Source organism: Cucumis sativus, chromosome 5 (genome assembly GCF_000004075.3).
Source record: "Cucumis sativus cultivar 9930 chromosome 5, Cucumber_9930_V3, whole genome shotgun sequence".
NCBI classification, from domain to species: domain Eukaryota; kingdom Viridiplantae; phylum Streptophyta; class Magnoliopsida; order Cucurbitales; family Cucurbitaceae; genus Cucumis; species Cucumis sativus.
The window spans coordinates 22,622,776-22,640,426 of NC_026659.2; the positions used below are offsets into that span (position 1 = coordinate 22,622,776).

Sequence of the window (17,651 nt, forward strand, 5' to 3'; positions counted from 1 at the left end):
TTCTAATATCTGAAGTCATACAACAAATAATGGTAATCTCATAAAACCTAACAATTTCAAATAAATCTATCCTAATGATAGAGACATTTTAAATTTTGAATTAATTTTTCAATGAGATATTAAAAGTTTTAGTTTATATGCTAAGTGTGAGAGTATTTTTTAGTTTTTTTTAAGTTCAAGGATATATATATTTTTTTTTCACGGTTTATGTTTATTTTTCAAACAAAACTTCAACCAATTACCTTCAAAACAAGAGTATTTTTTAATGTATATATTTTAAGTTTGAGATTATTATTATTTTTTTTGTAAAGTTTAAAAGAATTCAAAGGTAATTAAGGTAAAATGGAAAGTTGAGGTGTACATTTTTATAATTTAGGGTGATAATAATAATCAGAATTAACCCTGATTCCCTCCTTACACCTCTACTCCACTTTCTCCGTCTTCCTTCCACCCTCTTCAGCCGCACAGTCACTCCATTTCTTCTTCTTTTTCCTTCCACCAGCGGCGTTTGTCGAGCGGCGCAACCCACGACCCGTCTTTGTTCAGCCTTGGCTGCACGAGCTCTACTTCTATGGTGGCAACGTCCGCTCACAGCAACTACACTCCCACGACCAGCTTTAATTGCCCGGCTCCGCCATCCCTAACAGTAACTGGCTGAATACCAATTTTCTGCAGCAACCCATTTCTTTATTGACATCGATTCGGTTTGCTCGTACTTCCCAGGGATCACATTTGTAATTTTTAACTCCATCACGTTCCAGCAAAGATTCGAGTCCTTTTGGTAAATTTTCTTGGTTAATTTGCTCTAATTTCTTTGGGATTGAATTTAAAATTCGATTCTTATGCTTGTAGCTCTTCTGTTTTAGTTTCTCGACCCGAGTTTTTTTTTTGGGGGGTTAGATTTGGTTGTAAGTGTAACGGTTCTTTGTAACTCATTCCAACTCAGATGAAATGATTTAGATTAATATCTAATCCTTCGGAACTTTTAGTTGTAGATTCAGACTTATTTGGAGTTTTCAACCTAAGATAGTTAGGTTTAGGGTCGTCTTTATGTAAGAGCGCCCCAGATGAATACTCTTTCAGATTCGAGTAAGGATTTTTAACTTCATTTAAAACTGTTATGTATTTTCCTTTTTATTTAGGTCTCTTTTGGACTAATTTAGGAGCAGTGTAGGCAAGTAGAGTTTTAATTGTTGGGTCTATATGTTGTTTTCTATGATGCTGTGCTTTATTTGTGCTATAGGGCTATATTTCTTATTTATGATGTAAATGCTTGATGCTTTTATGCCTTATGTGCTTTGGATGTTTAAGCTTTCAGGAATGATGCAATTTTGTTGTGACCACTTACGTGCTGGGAAGTGGTTGCATGATCTTAAGTTTATAAGCTTGTGTTACTGTTGAAAATGTCTGATTCATATGATTTCTGTTGGGGGCATACTATTGTTTTATGTAGTTTTGACCTAGAGAAGGGCTAGAAGCATGTTGTAGGACTCATACGTTTGAATGAGATTGTGTGAGAAAACAGTCCTGAATAATTCATGCCTTTATAAAGGGTAGACGGTGCATATTGGTGTGCCTTGGGTAAAACTGGTCAAGGGTGATATGTCATCGTTGAAATAAGAGGTTCATTGTGCCTTGAAAAAGAGGTACAATATGTTGCTTAGTCATTGAGACATTGTATAAAATGATCAAGGATCGAACTCCGAGCATTGTAGAGATCATTGAGGCCCAAGGTAGATATGGTAAGGGGTTGACACTTGTTGACGGAGTAAGTCTGAGAGAGCTTTGGATGGGACTAAAGACGAGCTCATGAGGCTTGTGTAGAGATTGATTGTGCATTATGTTATGTGTTCATTCATGTCTTTGGCATGTTGGAATGATTATGTACTTTTCAATGAGGAGCAAATGCAATGGTTGTGAATAGAATAATTTTTAGCTTGTATGCTATTTGGTGGCTCCTCAAGTGTGAGCTGCTTACTTAGTAGGCATTACTGAGCCACTAACAAATTTTGTAGGTGATGATGACTTTTACTCAACACGTGTTATGTACTAATCCACAAAAAGTTTAATTAATTGTTTGTTCATTCGTCATATATTGTTCAACCCATCAATGCAGGGAAAAGAGATTGTTAATTTTATTATATTCTTTAGATCCATCCCCAAGGTTTGCATTTTCTGTTTAATGTTTGATTTGCCTTATCTTTGATTTACCAAAATGTACCTATGATTGAGGGTTGAGGCATTGTATTCATATTGTCTATTTTCATTACATAACTTTATCTTTTTCTAAAAAAGAAAGTAGAAAAACTCTACATATCCTCACGTTCTTGTGCTATAACAGTGGAATCATATTTTGAATTAGGTAGGTGATTTTATTAAGTATTATTTTTTTTCACTAGTATGTGAAGAAAATACCTATTTTATATTACATATATGATAGACCACCAATTATTTTACAATATAGTAGGAGGAAAAAGGGGGCAGTTGCACGTGAACAAGAGACGGAAAATGGAGAAAGAAGTGAAACCACCTTGGTGGGAACCATGGTTAGTTACATAAGAGGGAGTTAAAAGGGAAAGAAGGAAGGGAAGAGAGGGGTGGTTAGTCAGTTTCTAGAAGTGGAGGCCTGTAATCTCCTGGAGAGCAGGGAATGCAGACAGTCTTCAGTTTCTGTAGTCTGTAGCAAGTTATTTCCATTATCGTGAAGTACTTTACTGTTTTGATGTTTTATGTTGAACTTGGTTTATTTTTGTATTAGTTCTTGTGTTGTACTTTGTTTTCAAGACTGTGTTAGTACCATTTTCTGTTAAAGTTCGGCTGATTAATAAATTAATTGAACACACTACTTGGTGTTCTATCATTTTGGTATCAGAGAATTTGAATCTGTGAAGTTCTATTTCATGGCTCAAAAGTGAATTGAGGAAAAGTTGGAAATGGTAGATCAAGAAATATCTGGCATTCGAGCAGAATTACATGATCTGCCAACAATCAAGGAAAACATGTCATCTTTGGCGAGGAGTATTGAGAGTTAGGAGTATAGGCTGAGAAGCAACAACAAACATTGTTGAAATATATTGAGGGGATGATCAAAGGGAAGACAACGATGGAAGAAGTACGAGAAGGATCATCAAGTAAAATTGACAGCATGGTTGATGTCAGTGATTCGACGATGATGGGAGGAAAATCTGAGGAAAAACATACCAAGTTGGAGGGTGAAGATTCTACAGGCTATCGAAGCAAATTTAAAAAAATTGAAATGCCAATTTTTGAGGGAAATGATCTTGATTTTTGGTTGTTTAGGGCTGAGAGATACTTTCAGATACACAAACTGAGTGAGAAAAAAAATGACTGTGTCCATTATTAGTTTTGATGGAGCAACTTTGGATTGGTATAGATCTCATGAAGATCGTGAATCGTTTGTTAATTGGGACGATTTAAAGAAGAGACTTATTGTTCGATTTTGATCAGGTCGTGAGGGATCAAATCTGGATAGATTTTTAAAGATCAAGTAAGAAACTACAGTGGAAGAATATCAGAATGTATTTGTTAAATTAGTAGCACCATTGCCTTTTCTACAAAAGGCTGTCTTAGAAGAGACATTTATGAATGGTTTGAAACATGGATTAAGGCAGATATGGAATGTTGGGAACCTATGGGACTTGCTCAAATGATGAAGTTGGCCCAAAAGATTGAGAACCGAGAAGTGATAAGGGGAGAATCAAGTTCCAAACGTGCAGCGGATGGGAAATTCCAGGCTTCTGCTTCTTTTAAACCTCAAATTCCTGTGATTTCTAATGATAATAAGTCAGGAGGGACTGTTCCAATGCGGACGATTACACTTCGTGGAGTGGCTGGTGAACCTAATCGACGAGAAGGACCACTAAAATGACTTTCTGATGCTGAATTTCAGGCTAGACGTGAGAAAGGTCTCTGTTTTCGTTGCGAGGAAAGATTTTTTGTGGGCCATAAGTGTAAAGTGAAAGATCATAAGGAACTTAGAGTCTTAGTTGTTGGGGTAAATGGGGAAGAACCAGAAGTAGTTGAAGAAGAGGATTCAAAAGTGGAAACTGAGATACAGGAGACTGAAGTTGTTAAGCAAGAAGAACCCGTGATTGAATTGTCAATAAATTTGGTGGTGGGATTAACAAACCCTGGAACTATGAAAATTAAAGGTATGATTCGAGAAAGATCAGTAGTAGTATTGATAGATTGCGGCACGACCCATAGTTTTATATCTGAAAAATTAGTAACTCAATTGTTGTTGCCGTTGGAGGAAACTTCTCATTATGGGGTTATTATGGGTTCTGGATCTGCGGTAAAAGGGAAGGGAATTTGTAAACAAGTGGAACTGCTATTGGGTGAATGGAAGGTTGTGGATAATTTTTTGCCATTAGAATTGGGGGGAGTGGATGTAATTCTTGGTATGCAATGGCTACATACATTAGGAGTAACTGAAGTGGATTGGCGAAAACTTACTTTGACATTCATACAAAATGGGAAGAAGGTTGTATTGAGGGGAGATCCGAGTCGTACGAAGGCTAGGGTGAGTTTGAAGCACATGATGAAGACATGGACAGAACTTGATCAGGGATTTCTGATTGAGTGTAGATCTTTGGAAGGTGGAATGGCATTTGCAGCGATGTATGGGATTGATGAAGTGCCTACCACTCATGAGTCTATTCCTAGCCGTGTTAGCTAAGTATGAAGATGTTTTTGATTGGCCTGGAGAGTTGCCACCACAACGTACCATTGAACATCATATACATCTTAAGAAGGGAACTAATCCAGTCAATGTCCGGCCTTTAGATATGCATACCAATAAAAGGAGGAGATGGAAAGATTGGTTGATGAAATGATGGCATCTGGCATAATTAAACCTAGTACTAGTCCATATTCGAGCCCGATCTTGTTGGTGAAAAAAAAATGGTAGTTGGCGGTTTTGAGTAGATTACCGTGCGTTGAATAGTGTGACCGTTCCAGACAAGTTTCCTATTCCAGTAATAGAGGAATTGTTTGATGAACTTAACGAGGCTAATATATTTACGAAGATTGATCTCAAGGTGGGATATCATCATATTAGAATGTGTAAAGAGAATGTGGAGAAAACAACTTTTAGAACTCACGAGGGGCATTATGAGTTCCTTGTCATGCCTTTTGGGCTCACCAATGCACCATCAACGTTTCAAGCTTTGATGAATAGTATCTTTATAAACCTTACCTACGCAGGTTTGTCTTAGTCTTTTTTGATGATATTTTAATTTACAGTAGAAGTTTGGATGAATAGCTTCAACATTTAGAATGGGTGTTAGAGGTGTTGCGAGAGAATTATATGCTAATATGCATAAGTGTGGGTTTGCCAAAACGAAAGTTGAGTATCTTGGCCATATAATTCTGGGCAAGGGTGTAGAAGTTGATCCGAGAAAATTAGATCTATCAAAAATGGCCCGTGCCCACTAATGTCCGCGAAGTTCGTGGATTTCTTGGGTTGACAGGATAATGTCGATGATTTGAAATGAATTATGGAAGTGTGGCTGCTCCTTTGACTCAATTATTGAAGAAAGGAGCTTATCAATGGACTGTTGCAGCTGCTGATTCTTTTGAGAATTTAAAGATGGCTATGATGACTCTGCCAATCTTAGCACTGCCAGATTTTTCCATGCCATTTGAAATAGAGACTGATGCTTCTAGATATGGGGTAGGTGCTGTCTTAATTCAAAATCATCGGCCAAATGCTTATTTTAGCCAGACATTAGCTATGAGGGATCATGCTAAACCAGTTTATGAACGGGAATTAATGGTTGTAGTTTTGGACCTTTTGGTTGTGCAACGTTGGAGACCTTATCTTTTGGGCAGGAGGTTTGTAGTGAAAACTGATTAACGATCATTGAAGTTTTTATTGGAACAAAGGGTTATCCAACCTCAACATCAGAGGTGGATTGCTAAGCTTCTTGGCTACAATTTTGATGTCGTGTATACACCGGGACTACAAAACAAAGCAACAGATGCCTTGTCTCGTGTTCCTCCTACTACCTAACTTAATCAACTTACTGTTTCATCATTGTTGGATTTATCCATTCTTAAAACAGAGGTAGATAGAGATGAGAAGTTGAAGGAAATTGTGGACAAGCTTGAGAAGGGAGACGATGTTACAAAATTTACTATGCCGCATGGTGTGCTAAGGTATAAAGGGCGATTGGTCATTTCCAGAAATTCAGTCTTATTGCCTACAATTCTTCATACTTATCATGATTCAGTGTTTGGTTGGCATTCGGGCTATTTATGGACTTATAAAAGGTTGATAGGTGAGTTGTATTGGGAAGGTATGAAGGCTGATGTACAGAAATACTGTGATGAGTGTATGACCTGTCAACGCAACAAAACACTGGCTTTATCTCCCACTGGATTACTCATGCCATTGGAAATTTCGGATTCCATTTGGAGTGAGATATCTATGGATGGTTTACCGAAATCTGAAGGACATGAGGTAATGATGGTTGTTGTTGATAGGCTGAGTAAGTGTTGTCATTTTATTGCTTTGAAACATCCTTACACTGCGAAGTCAGTGGCTGAAGCTTTTGTTAAAGAGGTAGTTAAATTACATGGCTATCCTAAATCTATAGTTTCTGATCGTGACAAAGTACTCTTGAGTCATTTCTGGCAAGAGATGTTTCAGTTGTCAGGTACAAAATTGAGCAGAAGTACAGCTTATCACCCACAATCTGATGGACAGACAAAGGTGGTCAACAGAGGAGTGGAAACTTATTTGCGTTGGCTGCATTGGGTAGAATATTGGTATAATACCACGTACCAACAGTCGATTGGTATTATTCCATTTCAAGCTGTGTATGGTCGACTTCCTCCACCATTGATCTATTATGGAGATATGGAGACCCCTAATTCTACGTTGGATCAACAGTTGCTAGATAGAGATGTTATTTTGGGAATATTGAGGGAGAATCTTCGATTGGCACAAGATCGAAGGAAGAAATACGCTGATAAGAAGCGATGGCACGTCGAGTTTCAAGAAAGGTGATGTGGTGTTTCTTAAACTTCGACCTTATAGATAGATTTCAGTGAGGAAGAGACGGAATGAAAAGTTGTCTCCTAAATTTTTTGGCCCCTTCAAGGTGATTGCACAAATTGGACCAGTTGCCTATAAATTAGAATTACCTCCTACATCTGCTATTCATCCAGTATTCCATGTATCTCAGCTTAGGAAGGTGGTTAGCAATCTTAGGGATGTGCATCCATTAGTTTCTTTCTTGACAGAAAATGTGGAGTGGGTGGCTATTCCGGTAGAAATACTTGGTTATCGGAAACATACATCTACAAAGGAGTGGGAGGTGCTTATTCGTTGGCAAGGACTTCCACCACATGAATCCACATGGGAGAATTGTAATGATTTCGCTCAACAATTTCCTCATTTCCACCTTGAGGACAAGGTGTCTTTGGAGAGGGGGAGTAATGTTTCAAGGTTCTAACCAACAATATCAAATAAAACACCTATCAATGGTTAAATAGAGACAGTACTCTGTGTTTCTTTATTTATATATAAGCCAAAAAGTTACAGCCACAATATGAAATAACAGAGAAAGGAAATAACAAAGGAAACATACCAGCACCCTTTACAAGAAGGATACCCCTCTATGGCTACAGCCGCCCTCTTTAACCTAAAGATGACAAAAAAATACCTACCTCCCTATTTCCCATCATTCACTATTTATAGCCTCCCTCAATTTCCTCCCCAGTGGTCCCCTGCACGATCTCTCTCTCTCACTCATTCTCCCTCATTAATTGTTGATGAATTTCCCTTTTTGCCCTTTCTAACATGTGTGTGTATAATTGGGGGCCTCACGATACCCCTCGGTTCCAGATTCACCTTGTCCTCAAGGTGGAAGGTGGGACACTGTTGATTCATCTGATAGACAGCTTCCCATGTGGTTTCAATTTCCGTTAACTTCTTCCACTTTAACTAACCATTCATTAGCTCCCAAATCCTTGTTCCAGCGAACTCCCAATACCTGTTTTGGCCATAGTTGTAGTTCGAATTATGTTGTCAATATAGGCTGTTGTTGCACAACGTGTTACTTACCCAATTTGAGCTTCAGCTGAGAGATGTGGAACACATCATGGATAACCGCTTCTTGTGGAAGTTTCAGTCTATATGCCACCTCTCCGATTTCTTCAATGATTGTATACGGTCCATAGAATTTCGGTGCTAGCTTTTCACATCTTTTCCGAGCTAAGGACCTCTGCCTATAAGGTATGAGTTTTAGGTATACTTCATCTCCTACCTTGAACTTAAGTTCCCTTCTTTTAGTGACTGCCCAATTCTTCATGCAGTTTTGAGCCAAGTGAAGATTCTCTTTCAAAGCGTTCAATGCCAGGTCTCTCTCTTTTAACATTAATTCTACCTCATCATTCTGAATCTTTTTGGTTCCATATGATAGAAGGGGGGGGTGGTTGCCTACCATATACGATCTGGAACAGGTTGAATCTCATGGAAGAGTGGAAGGTGGTGTTATACCACAATTCAGCCCACGGAATAAACTTATCCCACTTCTAAGGCTGCTCATTGCAGAAGCACCTTAAGTATGTCTCCACACATTGATTTACCTTGTCCGTCTGTTTGTGGGTGAAAAGTTGTGCTTCTTTTCAATTTAGTCCCCACAGCCGCAAATTGTTCATTCCAAAAGTGACTAATGAATATCTTATCCTTATTTGATATTAAGGACTTTGGAACCCCATGCTTGCTAACCACTTTTTCGAAAAATGTGGCAGCCACCTGTTTAGCCGTGAATGGGTGCTTCATGGTGATGAAATAAGCATACTTGCTCAATCTCTCCACAACCTCCATTATCATGTTCACCCCTCTTGCCTTAGGTAAGCCCTCTATGAAATCCATGGACCATTCTTCCAATATGGCTTTTGGAATAGGGATTGGTTGTAACACCCCTGCTGGTTTCGTTGCATCATATTTGTTCCTTTGACAGATCTCACACTACGCAACATAATTTTTTATGTCTGCCTTCATCCCCCATTCCAGTATAGTTCTTCACTCATTCTCTTGTATGTCCTCAAGAATCCCGAGTGCCCTCCCAAAATAGAGTCATGGAATGTATGTAATAAGGTGGGGATCAAGGAAGATGTCTTGGACAATACCACTCTCTTCTTATAGAATAGTTTCCCATTCTCTCAGCTAAATTTGCTGATTCCCTCCGGATTTTGTTTCAACTCCTCGATCATATTCTTTAAATCTTCATCTTGTTGGACTTCCTTATCTACCACTTCCATATCCACAATGCCATTAGTAGTCAATGAGTTCACTTCCATCGGGTATTCAATTCTAGATAGGGCATCGACTGCTTGTTTTGTAATCTGAGTTGATAGAGTATTTCAAAATCGTATCCCAAGAGTTTGGTTAACCATTCCTGGAATTGGGGTTGTACCTCCCTTTGTTCTAAGAGGAATTTCAATGTCTTTTGATCAGATATAATGGTGAACTTCCTCCCAAGTAGATAATGTCGCCATTTTTGTACTGCCAATACTACAGCCATAAGTTCTCTTTCATAAATGGACTTCGTCTGAGCTCTGTTCGACAATTTCTGGCTAAAGAAGGCTATGGGATGACCATTCTGTGATAGCACAACTCCCAACCTATCCCCGAGGCATTCGTTTCAATTAAAAAAGGGTAGATTCCAATTAGGTAGTGCTAGCACCGAAATTGTAGTCATAGCAATCTTCAGTTTTTCAAAAGCAGCTAATGCTTGGTCATCCCAAACGAAGGAGTTCTTTTGCAACAATTTGGTCATTGGAGCTGCAATTTCCCCATATCCTTTAACAAATCTTCTATAGTAGCCTGTTAAGTCCAGAAACCCTCTCAAACCCGTGACATCCTTCGGTTGGGGCCACTTCACCATGTCTCTGATTTTCTCCTCATCCGCCTCCACTCCCTTACTAGAGATTAAGTGTCCCAAATACTGGATTTGTGAGTGAGCTACGCACTTCTTATTAGCAAATAGTTGGTTATCTCTCGTTACCGCAAAAACCATTCCTAGATGCTTCTTATGTTCCGAAATATCCGTGCTATACACAAGTATATCATAAAAAAAAAACCAATACACAATGTCTTAGGAAGGTTTGAATACCTGATTCATCAAGGATTGGAAGGTGGCCGGGGCGTTTGTAAGTCCAAAAGGCATGACAAGGAATTCATAGTGGCCCTCATGTGTTCTGAATGCAGTCTTTTTGATATCTTCCTCCTTCATCCTTATTTGGTGGTAACCTGATTTCAAATCCAATTTCGAAAAACCATGGCTCATTATAATTCATCCAACAGCTCTTCTATCAGAGGGATAGGAAATTTATTAGATATGGTGACTTGATTGAGCATCCGGTAGTCCACACAAAAGCGCTGCCCTCCATCTTTCTTTTTAACCAATAAAACAGGGCTATAGTAAGGACTGTGACTGGGTCTGATCACTCCTGCTTGTAGCATTTCCACAACCAATTTCTCAATTTCTTCCTTTTGTACATGGCCATACTTATAGGGTCTGAAATTGATTGGCCTTTGATTTGGTAGAATCAAGATGCGGTGATCTATTTCTCTTTTAGGGGGCAACCTTTTAGGATCTTCAAAGATGTTTGCATACTATTGCAACAAAAACTTGATCATTGGAACCTCTTCTTCATCCCCTTTTATTTCCTGCTCCACCTCCCTATCAGCTTCTACTTCATAATTCTAGAGTTCCAACAGAAAACCCTGGTCTTCCTCTTCCCAAGTTTTCTCAATTGTTTTCAGGGAGCATTTTGCTTGGATGAGGGATGGGTCTCCTTTTAGCATAATTTTCTTTTTTCCCGACCAAAAGGTCATTGTTAGGGACGGCCAATGTATTTTCATTGTGCCTGTTGTGTCTAGCCATTGCATCCCTAAGGTTACATCCACATTTCCCAACTCAATTGCCAAAAAAACAGCCACGACAATAACTCCTTGTAGTTCCAATTCTACTCTTGCATATGCCCTTGCCCGTACATTGGGTGTCGTCTCCAACTGTAACCGCAAATGGAGTACCTTCTTCCAAGGTCATATTCTTTTCCTCTTCTGTCCTGTTATGTATGAAGTTGTGGGTGGCTCCACTATCAATCAACACCACCACTCCCTTGCCCCTTATAACCCCCTTCAGCTTCATGGTTCCCTTCGATGCCATCCCATGGATGGTTTTTAACTCTATTTCCTCTGCAGAACTAGATGGTTTAATTCCAGCACCTCTCCTGGGTTCTCTTTTGTCTTACCTTCGTCTTATTTTCTTCTTCATTCATGATAAATAACATCAATTCCCTTTTTTCCTTCACTCTACATCGATGCTTTGGTGTATATCTCTCATTGCATTTGAAACATTGGCCCTTGTCCAGTCTGGACCTGAACTCTGCGTCTGACAAGTGTTTGATAGGTGGTTCACTCTTTTGGTAATTAGGGTTCACTCTTTTGGTAATTACCCTTAATGAGTATGGTTACCTGTTTCATAGGAAAATCTGTCTTCCTCACGAAACCTTTGTCTGTTCCCTCTTGGAGTTTGCTCGCGTACTCTTCTCTTTTCTTTGGTTCCATTATCCTCCCATCGACCTTAGTCAATCTCATTGCTAAATTGCGATCATTGACTAGTTGAGCCTCTCATACAATCTTCCAACGTTTGGGGATATCTGCTAACGACTTCTGCTTGAAGGTTGGGTTCTAGACCAGTTAGAAAAGCATCTCGCAACACACTCTCTACCATGTGAGGTAGAGGAGTTGAATATGTGACAAATTTCTTCACATAATCAGTGTAGGAGCCGTCTTGTTGAATTCTAATCAAGCGTGTCACTAAACTCGTTTGTCCTGAGTCCTTGAAGAAGTCAAACATCCTTCCTTTCAAGTCTTCTCATGACTCTACTCTTTTCCTATTATGCGTCCACCGGTACCAATCCACTTCATCCTGCCCAAAACTGACCAAAGCCATTTTGATCTTCTCTGTTTTTGGCAGATTGTTGATTTCAAAAAAATGTTCTGCCCTGGATACCCAAGATTCTGGATTTTCGCCTAAGAACATAGGCATTTCCAACTTTTTGTACTTGCTTCGATCCACAGTGTTTTCGTTAACATCATTACTGAGTTCCGATTCCTCTACTTTCCCTTTTTCCCTTTTAACTTCATGATCGATCCATCCGATGTCCCAGATTCATCCCTTTTCTTATAGCTATGATTTTCCATTAGTTCCTCCGCCATTCTTTCCATTAGTTCCTACGCCATTCTTTCCATTAGTTCCTCTGCCATTCTTTCCATAGACTTTTTCATCTCCAATAACATTTCCTTCATGCTCAATATCTCCTTCTCAGTTCCTTCCATTCTTTCCTCCATCTGTCTTTGTGCCACGAGTCACGTAACAACCCCCAGTTTTCGCGCTCTGATACCAAATGTCAGGGTTCTAACCAACAATATCAAATAAAAAACCTAACAACGGCTAAACAGAGACAGTACTGTGTGTTTCTTTATTTATATATAAGCCAAAAAGTTACGGCCACAATATGAAATATAGCAGAGAAAGGATTAACAAAGGAAACATACTAGCACCCTTTACAAGAAGGATACCTCCTCTATGGCTACAACCACCCTCTTTAACCTAAAGATGACAAAAAAAAATACCTACCTCGCTATTTCCCATCAATCACTATTTATTGCCTCCCTCAATTTCCTCCCCAGTGGGGCCCACCTGCACGATCTCTCTCTCCCACTCATTCTCCCTCATTAATTGTTGGTGAATTTCCCTTTTTGCCCTTTCTAACATATGTGTGTATAATTGGGGGCCTCAAATAATGATAGACCACCAATTATTTTACAATATAGTAGGAGGAAAAAGGGAGCAGTTGCATGTGAACAAGAGAAGGGAAATGGAGAAAGAAGTGGAAACCACCTTGGTGGGGACCATGGTTAGTTACATGGGAGGGAGTTAAAAGGGAAAGAAGGAAGGGAAGAGAGGGGTGGTTAGTCAGTTTTGGGATGTGGAGGACTGTAATTTCCTGGAGAGCAGGGAATGCAGAAAGTGGTCAGTTTCTGTAGTCTGTAGCAAGTTATTTCCATTATCATGAAGTACTTTACTGTTTTGATGTTTTATGTTGAATTTGGTTTATCTTTGTATTAGTTCTTGTGTTGTACTTTGTTTTCAAGACTGTGTTAGTACTGTTTTTTCTGTAAAAGTTTGGCTGATTAATAAATTAGTAGAACACACTACTTGGTGTTCTATCAATATAGTTAGTCAAGCTAGATAACACTTATATTCATGTATATTACAAAATTAAACTATTTCATTCACAATGCAGCAATTATTCAGTCTATTCCGGACTTACTTGCGGAACATAGACAACTGGTGCATTTTATTATTTGAACCGAAAAAAGGAAAAGGAAATGCTACGAAGACGACTGTGTTGCTTATTATCTAGCTCACTTGCTTCTGTTCATACTAAACCCCCACCTGCTATTGTAATAAACCAAGCATTATCGCGTCCATTCTTAGAGTTCCAGCAAAACCCTTTCCTTGATCGGTGTGTAGGTTCCCTTCCTTCTGGAAATATCTTTGGTTTTCGAGCTTTCAGCCTTTTGAGCTTAAATGATCTGAGAGATAAGGTTCCAAGAAAACAGAAAACAAGAAAGGGTCGTGGTATTGGTTCTGGGAAGGGGAAGACGGCTGGAAGAGGTCACAAGGGCCAAAGAGCAAGAGGTTCTGGGAAGCTTGGGTTTGAAGGTGGTCAAACCCCACTGCGCCGCAGGCTTCCTAAAAGAGGGTTTAAAAATCCTTTCAGCCTCACATTTCAGGTATTTGATTTATGTTTTCTTCTTTTTGGTTTGTTTCTTGTGATCTGTGTTCTAAAAAGTCCACAGCCCACTGAGTCATGCACCTTAGTGCGATTAAGTAGGCGCACACAACCTTTGTGTGACTGTCTCACTTTAAATAATCTCGAGGCTCCCTTAGTGAAGCCCACTTGAAGCTCTGTCTCAAGGCTTGTGATGTTTGCCTCAATGCCTCGAGCTTGATTTCTTACTCTTTCCTCTTTTAGTATTTAAGTAATAATTATATTGATATTCCTACCATCTGTTAAAAGCTCTATTTTGTTGAGCTTTTTATTATTATTCATCATACTAATTTTCTTCATACTTCAAACATTTACATTTTTCTATTGTGCACCCCGAGCTTTATTTATTTCTTAAAGAACTTATTTCCTTCCTTTGATGCAGAATTGTATAATGCATTCCGTTTTCATCTTGAAGAAAGCATGTCTTTAATATCCATATCTACTTTTTTTTGCTGTGAATTGCATGTGATGTCTTAAGCAATTCATATTGCATGATCTTTGAAGATTTACCTTCTGCACTTTGCATTACTTAATGCACAGCACAGTTGGTATCTTCTGGTGTTTGGTCCCTAGCACATATATACATGCGCGCGCACACAGATTTGTTTGGGCAGAATATTTTGGAAAATTGCATTAGATGACAAAAAAATTTAGAAAGAAGCAACCCATAGCACCTCCTTTTTGCATATTGCAAATATGACAAATATAACAAATATGACAAATAATTAAATATATCATAGGGCTATCCGCTTTTAAATTTGCTACTTTTGCAATTTAGAAAATGTAGTGACATAGGCTCTATTATTGTAAATTTTTTGCTATTTTTGCTAACACTCCGAATATTTTCTCCTTGAGTATTATGATATTTCTCTATTGATTCCTTTTTTCTTTTATGACAGCCAGTTGGTTTGGGAAAGATTGCTAAACTTATAAATGCTGGGAAAATTGATTCTTCTGAATTAATAACTATGAAAACTCTCAAGGTATTATTTTCTTTCTACCTTGATTAATTTATCAAAAACTTGAAGTAGTTGTTTTTAATATTGTGTCGAATGCATTATGAAAACAGGATACAGGTGCAATTGGAAAACAAATAGAGGATGGGGTAAGATTGATGGGACGTGGTGCCGAACATATCAAGTGGCCAATTCACCTAGAGGTAAATCTTCAACTAAAAAAAAAATTCTTTTTCCTTCTAACAAGTACTTCAAAACCTATATTTATATGGTCCTTAGTTAGTCTGATGTTCTGTATAAATTATTCATAAATCTGGGGGTATTTTCATCTCATGCTACTAATATGAAGCTTATGTACACTCTTCTTGAAGAAGGTTCTAGTGCTGCAGATGTTCTTCCAAGGGTTTCATTTAGCCTCCTTTCTAGTCTGGTTTGGGATCCAGTTGCATTCAGATTTCAGTTTACCCGTATGTACTATATATTGTTTTAAAAAAGGAACAAAACTCTTTTATTGATATAATAATGAGACAAGGCTTATAGTATGCAAGAATTGTACAATGAGCTGAAAACCTAAGGATCGTAAGGAACGCTTGGAAATTCAACTATGTTGACACCCCCTTATCAAAAATGGAAACCTTACAAAACTATCAAAACTTTCCATTTGAGACCCAACGAAGCCTAGATGACAGTGTCAGCTAATACAAAGGAGTCTGAAGAGATAATTCCTTCTAGAACAAAAGGCTAATCAACAAAAGCAAGAGAACAAAAGGCCAACCGGCTCCATGCCCACAGATAAGATGAAAACGTAAAAGCTCTCCAAATCATGTTGAGCTCCAGGAGTTCTGTAACTGTCAAACTCCTTAGAAGGATGCATCAAGATGAAGCATTTCTACGAGCGATTTCATTAGAATCCAACCAACCAAGGGAATGGTCATGGTTCCTTTTAAACCATAAATCTGCCAAAATCACATCTGCCAAAATCACTTTTACTGCAAACGAGTGGTTTTGTTGAACAAAGCCCTCCTACAAACTGCCATACCGATCCTCTAAAATCATCACTTTCCATGATGGCGAAGTCTCAAGCTAAAACCTTATAACTCCATAGACACTTGATGAAACACAAATAGAAAACTTTTTTCTTTGATTCTTGAATAAGTGCCAAATCCGAATTATGAGACTTTAAAAAAACTTTTGAGGCCGATCTTTTTTTGGATTTTTCAATCCGCTAGAATTTCATGAAACAATTTTCATTGTCTATCGAACTTTTCACTAACATGGTATGAAATGAAATGAATAAATAAGTACGTAGCAATATCTACTCTGTTTTACAAAACATTTTCAGGTAGAAGTTCTGAAACAACAATGTAATAAAGTTCAGAATAGGGTTGTAAATGACTCGGTTTGGCTTTGTTACTGTATAAAACCAGAGCCGAACCTGCACTTCATCTATCACCTTTGAAGTTACCTTATTACCCTTTTGAGAGTAATGTATAAAGGATTGGGGTCTTACAGAATATTCTTTCTGTTTGTGTAGCTTGTGCAGACATTGGTATTTGCTTGTGATTGGCAATCTTAGTTAGAATATTCCTTATCCTTATTTAGAATATCCTTTCTGTTTGTGTAGCTTGTGCAGACATTGTTATTTGCTTGCGATTGACATTCTTAGTTTACACAAAGAGATTGCAAAACTTGTATTTCCTAATTTTGTTATAGTCAAAGCTCTGAAGTCTGAAATCTGAAGTCTTTCATCTTTAACCAAGTGGATTGTTCCAAGAGCCCCAGATTTAACGATCAAGAGCTTCTTGCACTTGGCACTAACCTTCAATGTGTGATGTTCAGGTGTCGAGGGTCACTGTTCGAGCAAAAGAAGCTGTCGAAGCTGCAGGTGGGACTGTTCGAAGAGTATATTACAACAAATTAGGCCTTCGGGCGCTCCTCAAGCCCGAGTGGTTTGAAAAGAAAGGGAGACTCCTACCACGTGCGGCAAGGCCACCACCAAAGCAACAAGACAAAGTCGACAGCATTGGCCGCTTGCCTGCTCCAACTAAACCTATTCCTTTTTCAGTTGAATATGAAGATGGAGGAAAGGCAGCGTCCAATTTGTCTACCTGAGCATCATACTTCGATTTAAGGAATTTAAGTTTTGGTTGTCATTTTCAACTGCATTCTCTCTAGTAATATGCTCATGGTTTTGTTTCTATTAATATTCACACATATGTTAGGATTAATGATGGATGTCGGCCGCATTTCACCTGAGATTTTACGGTTTCAGGGTGGTAATCAAAATCACGTTGTTTTATCTACAATCGAGTTCAATAAAAGATAATATGTTCATACGTTTTGGGCAAATATCAATTTAACCCCTTGGCTGCATTAACTGAAACTTTGAACTAATGATAATTGTTTCAATTTAAACCAACTTTATACTCTATTTTGTTTGTCCAATATGTTTTGAGTTAATCCATTTAATCTCTTTTGGATTTTTTTTGTTCAATATGGAAATTTTCTTGACTACTGCTTTGTAGTCTTGCTCTCAATTCAATTTTGTAATTTTTGAGGTTGGGTATCCACCTGTGGTGACTTTATCATGGGTTTTAGTTTACTATTCAGAAACTTGCTTGTGCTTTAAGCCTTTTGTAAATAGTTCAGCTAGATTTTTCTTCTGATCTCACAAAATCAACAGACACTACACCATGAGATAATAATTTACCAGCGTAAGCTAAAGTAGCTCAACTGTCATACTGTAAAGGCACCATAGGATTAATTGTTACAAGGAATATAAACAATTAGGCATCTCAACTATTTTACCTC

At 38.3% G+C, this 17,651-nt stretch overlaps 1 protein-coding gene across 2 annotated transcripts; it reads left to right on the forward strand.

Annotated features, from left to right (window-relative positions):
* The first annotated feature begins 383 nt into the window (after positions 1–383).
* Positions 384–17,200, forward strand: LOC101207666 (50S ribosomal protein L15). 2 transcript variants are annotated; one of them, XM_004142765.3, is made up of 5 exons: positions 384–781; positions 13,354–13,846; positions 14,784–14,867; positions 14,954–15,043; positions 16,680–17,200. In XM_004142765.3, exons 2-5 carry the CDS (start codon positions 13,439–13,441, stop codon positions 16,950–16,952), a joined length of 855 nt encoding a protein of 284 aa, XP_004142813.1. In that variant the 5' UTR covers positions 384–781; positions 13,354–13,438; the 3' UTR covers positions 16,953–17,200. The 2 variants fall into 2 exon arrangements, with proteins under 2 accessions (XP_004142813.1, XP_011655431.1); XM_011657129.2 differs by lacking the exon at positions 384–781 and adding an exon at positions 12,963–13,079 and having other exon boundaries at positions 16,680–17,189.
* The last annotated feature ends 451 nt before the right edge of the window (positions 17,201–17,651 follow it).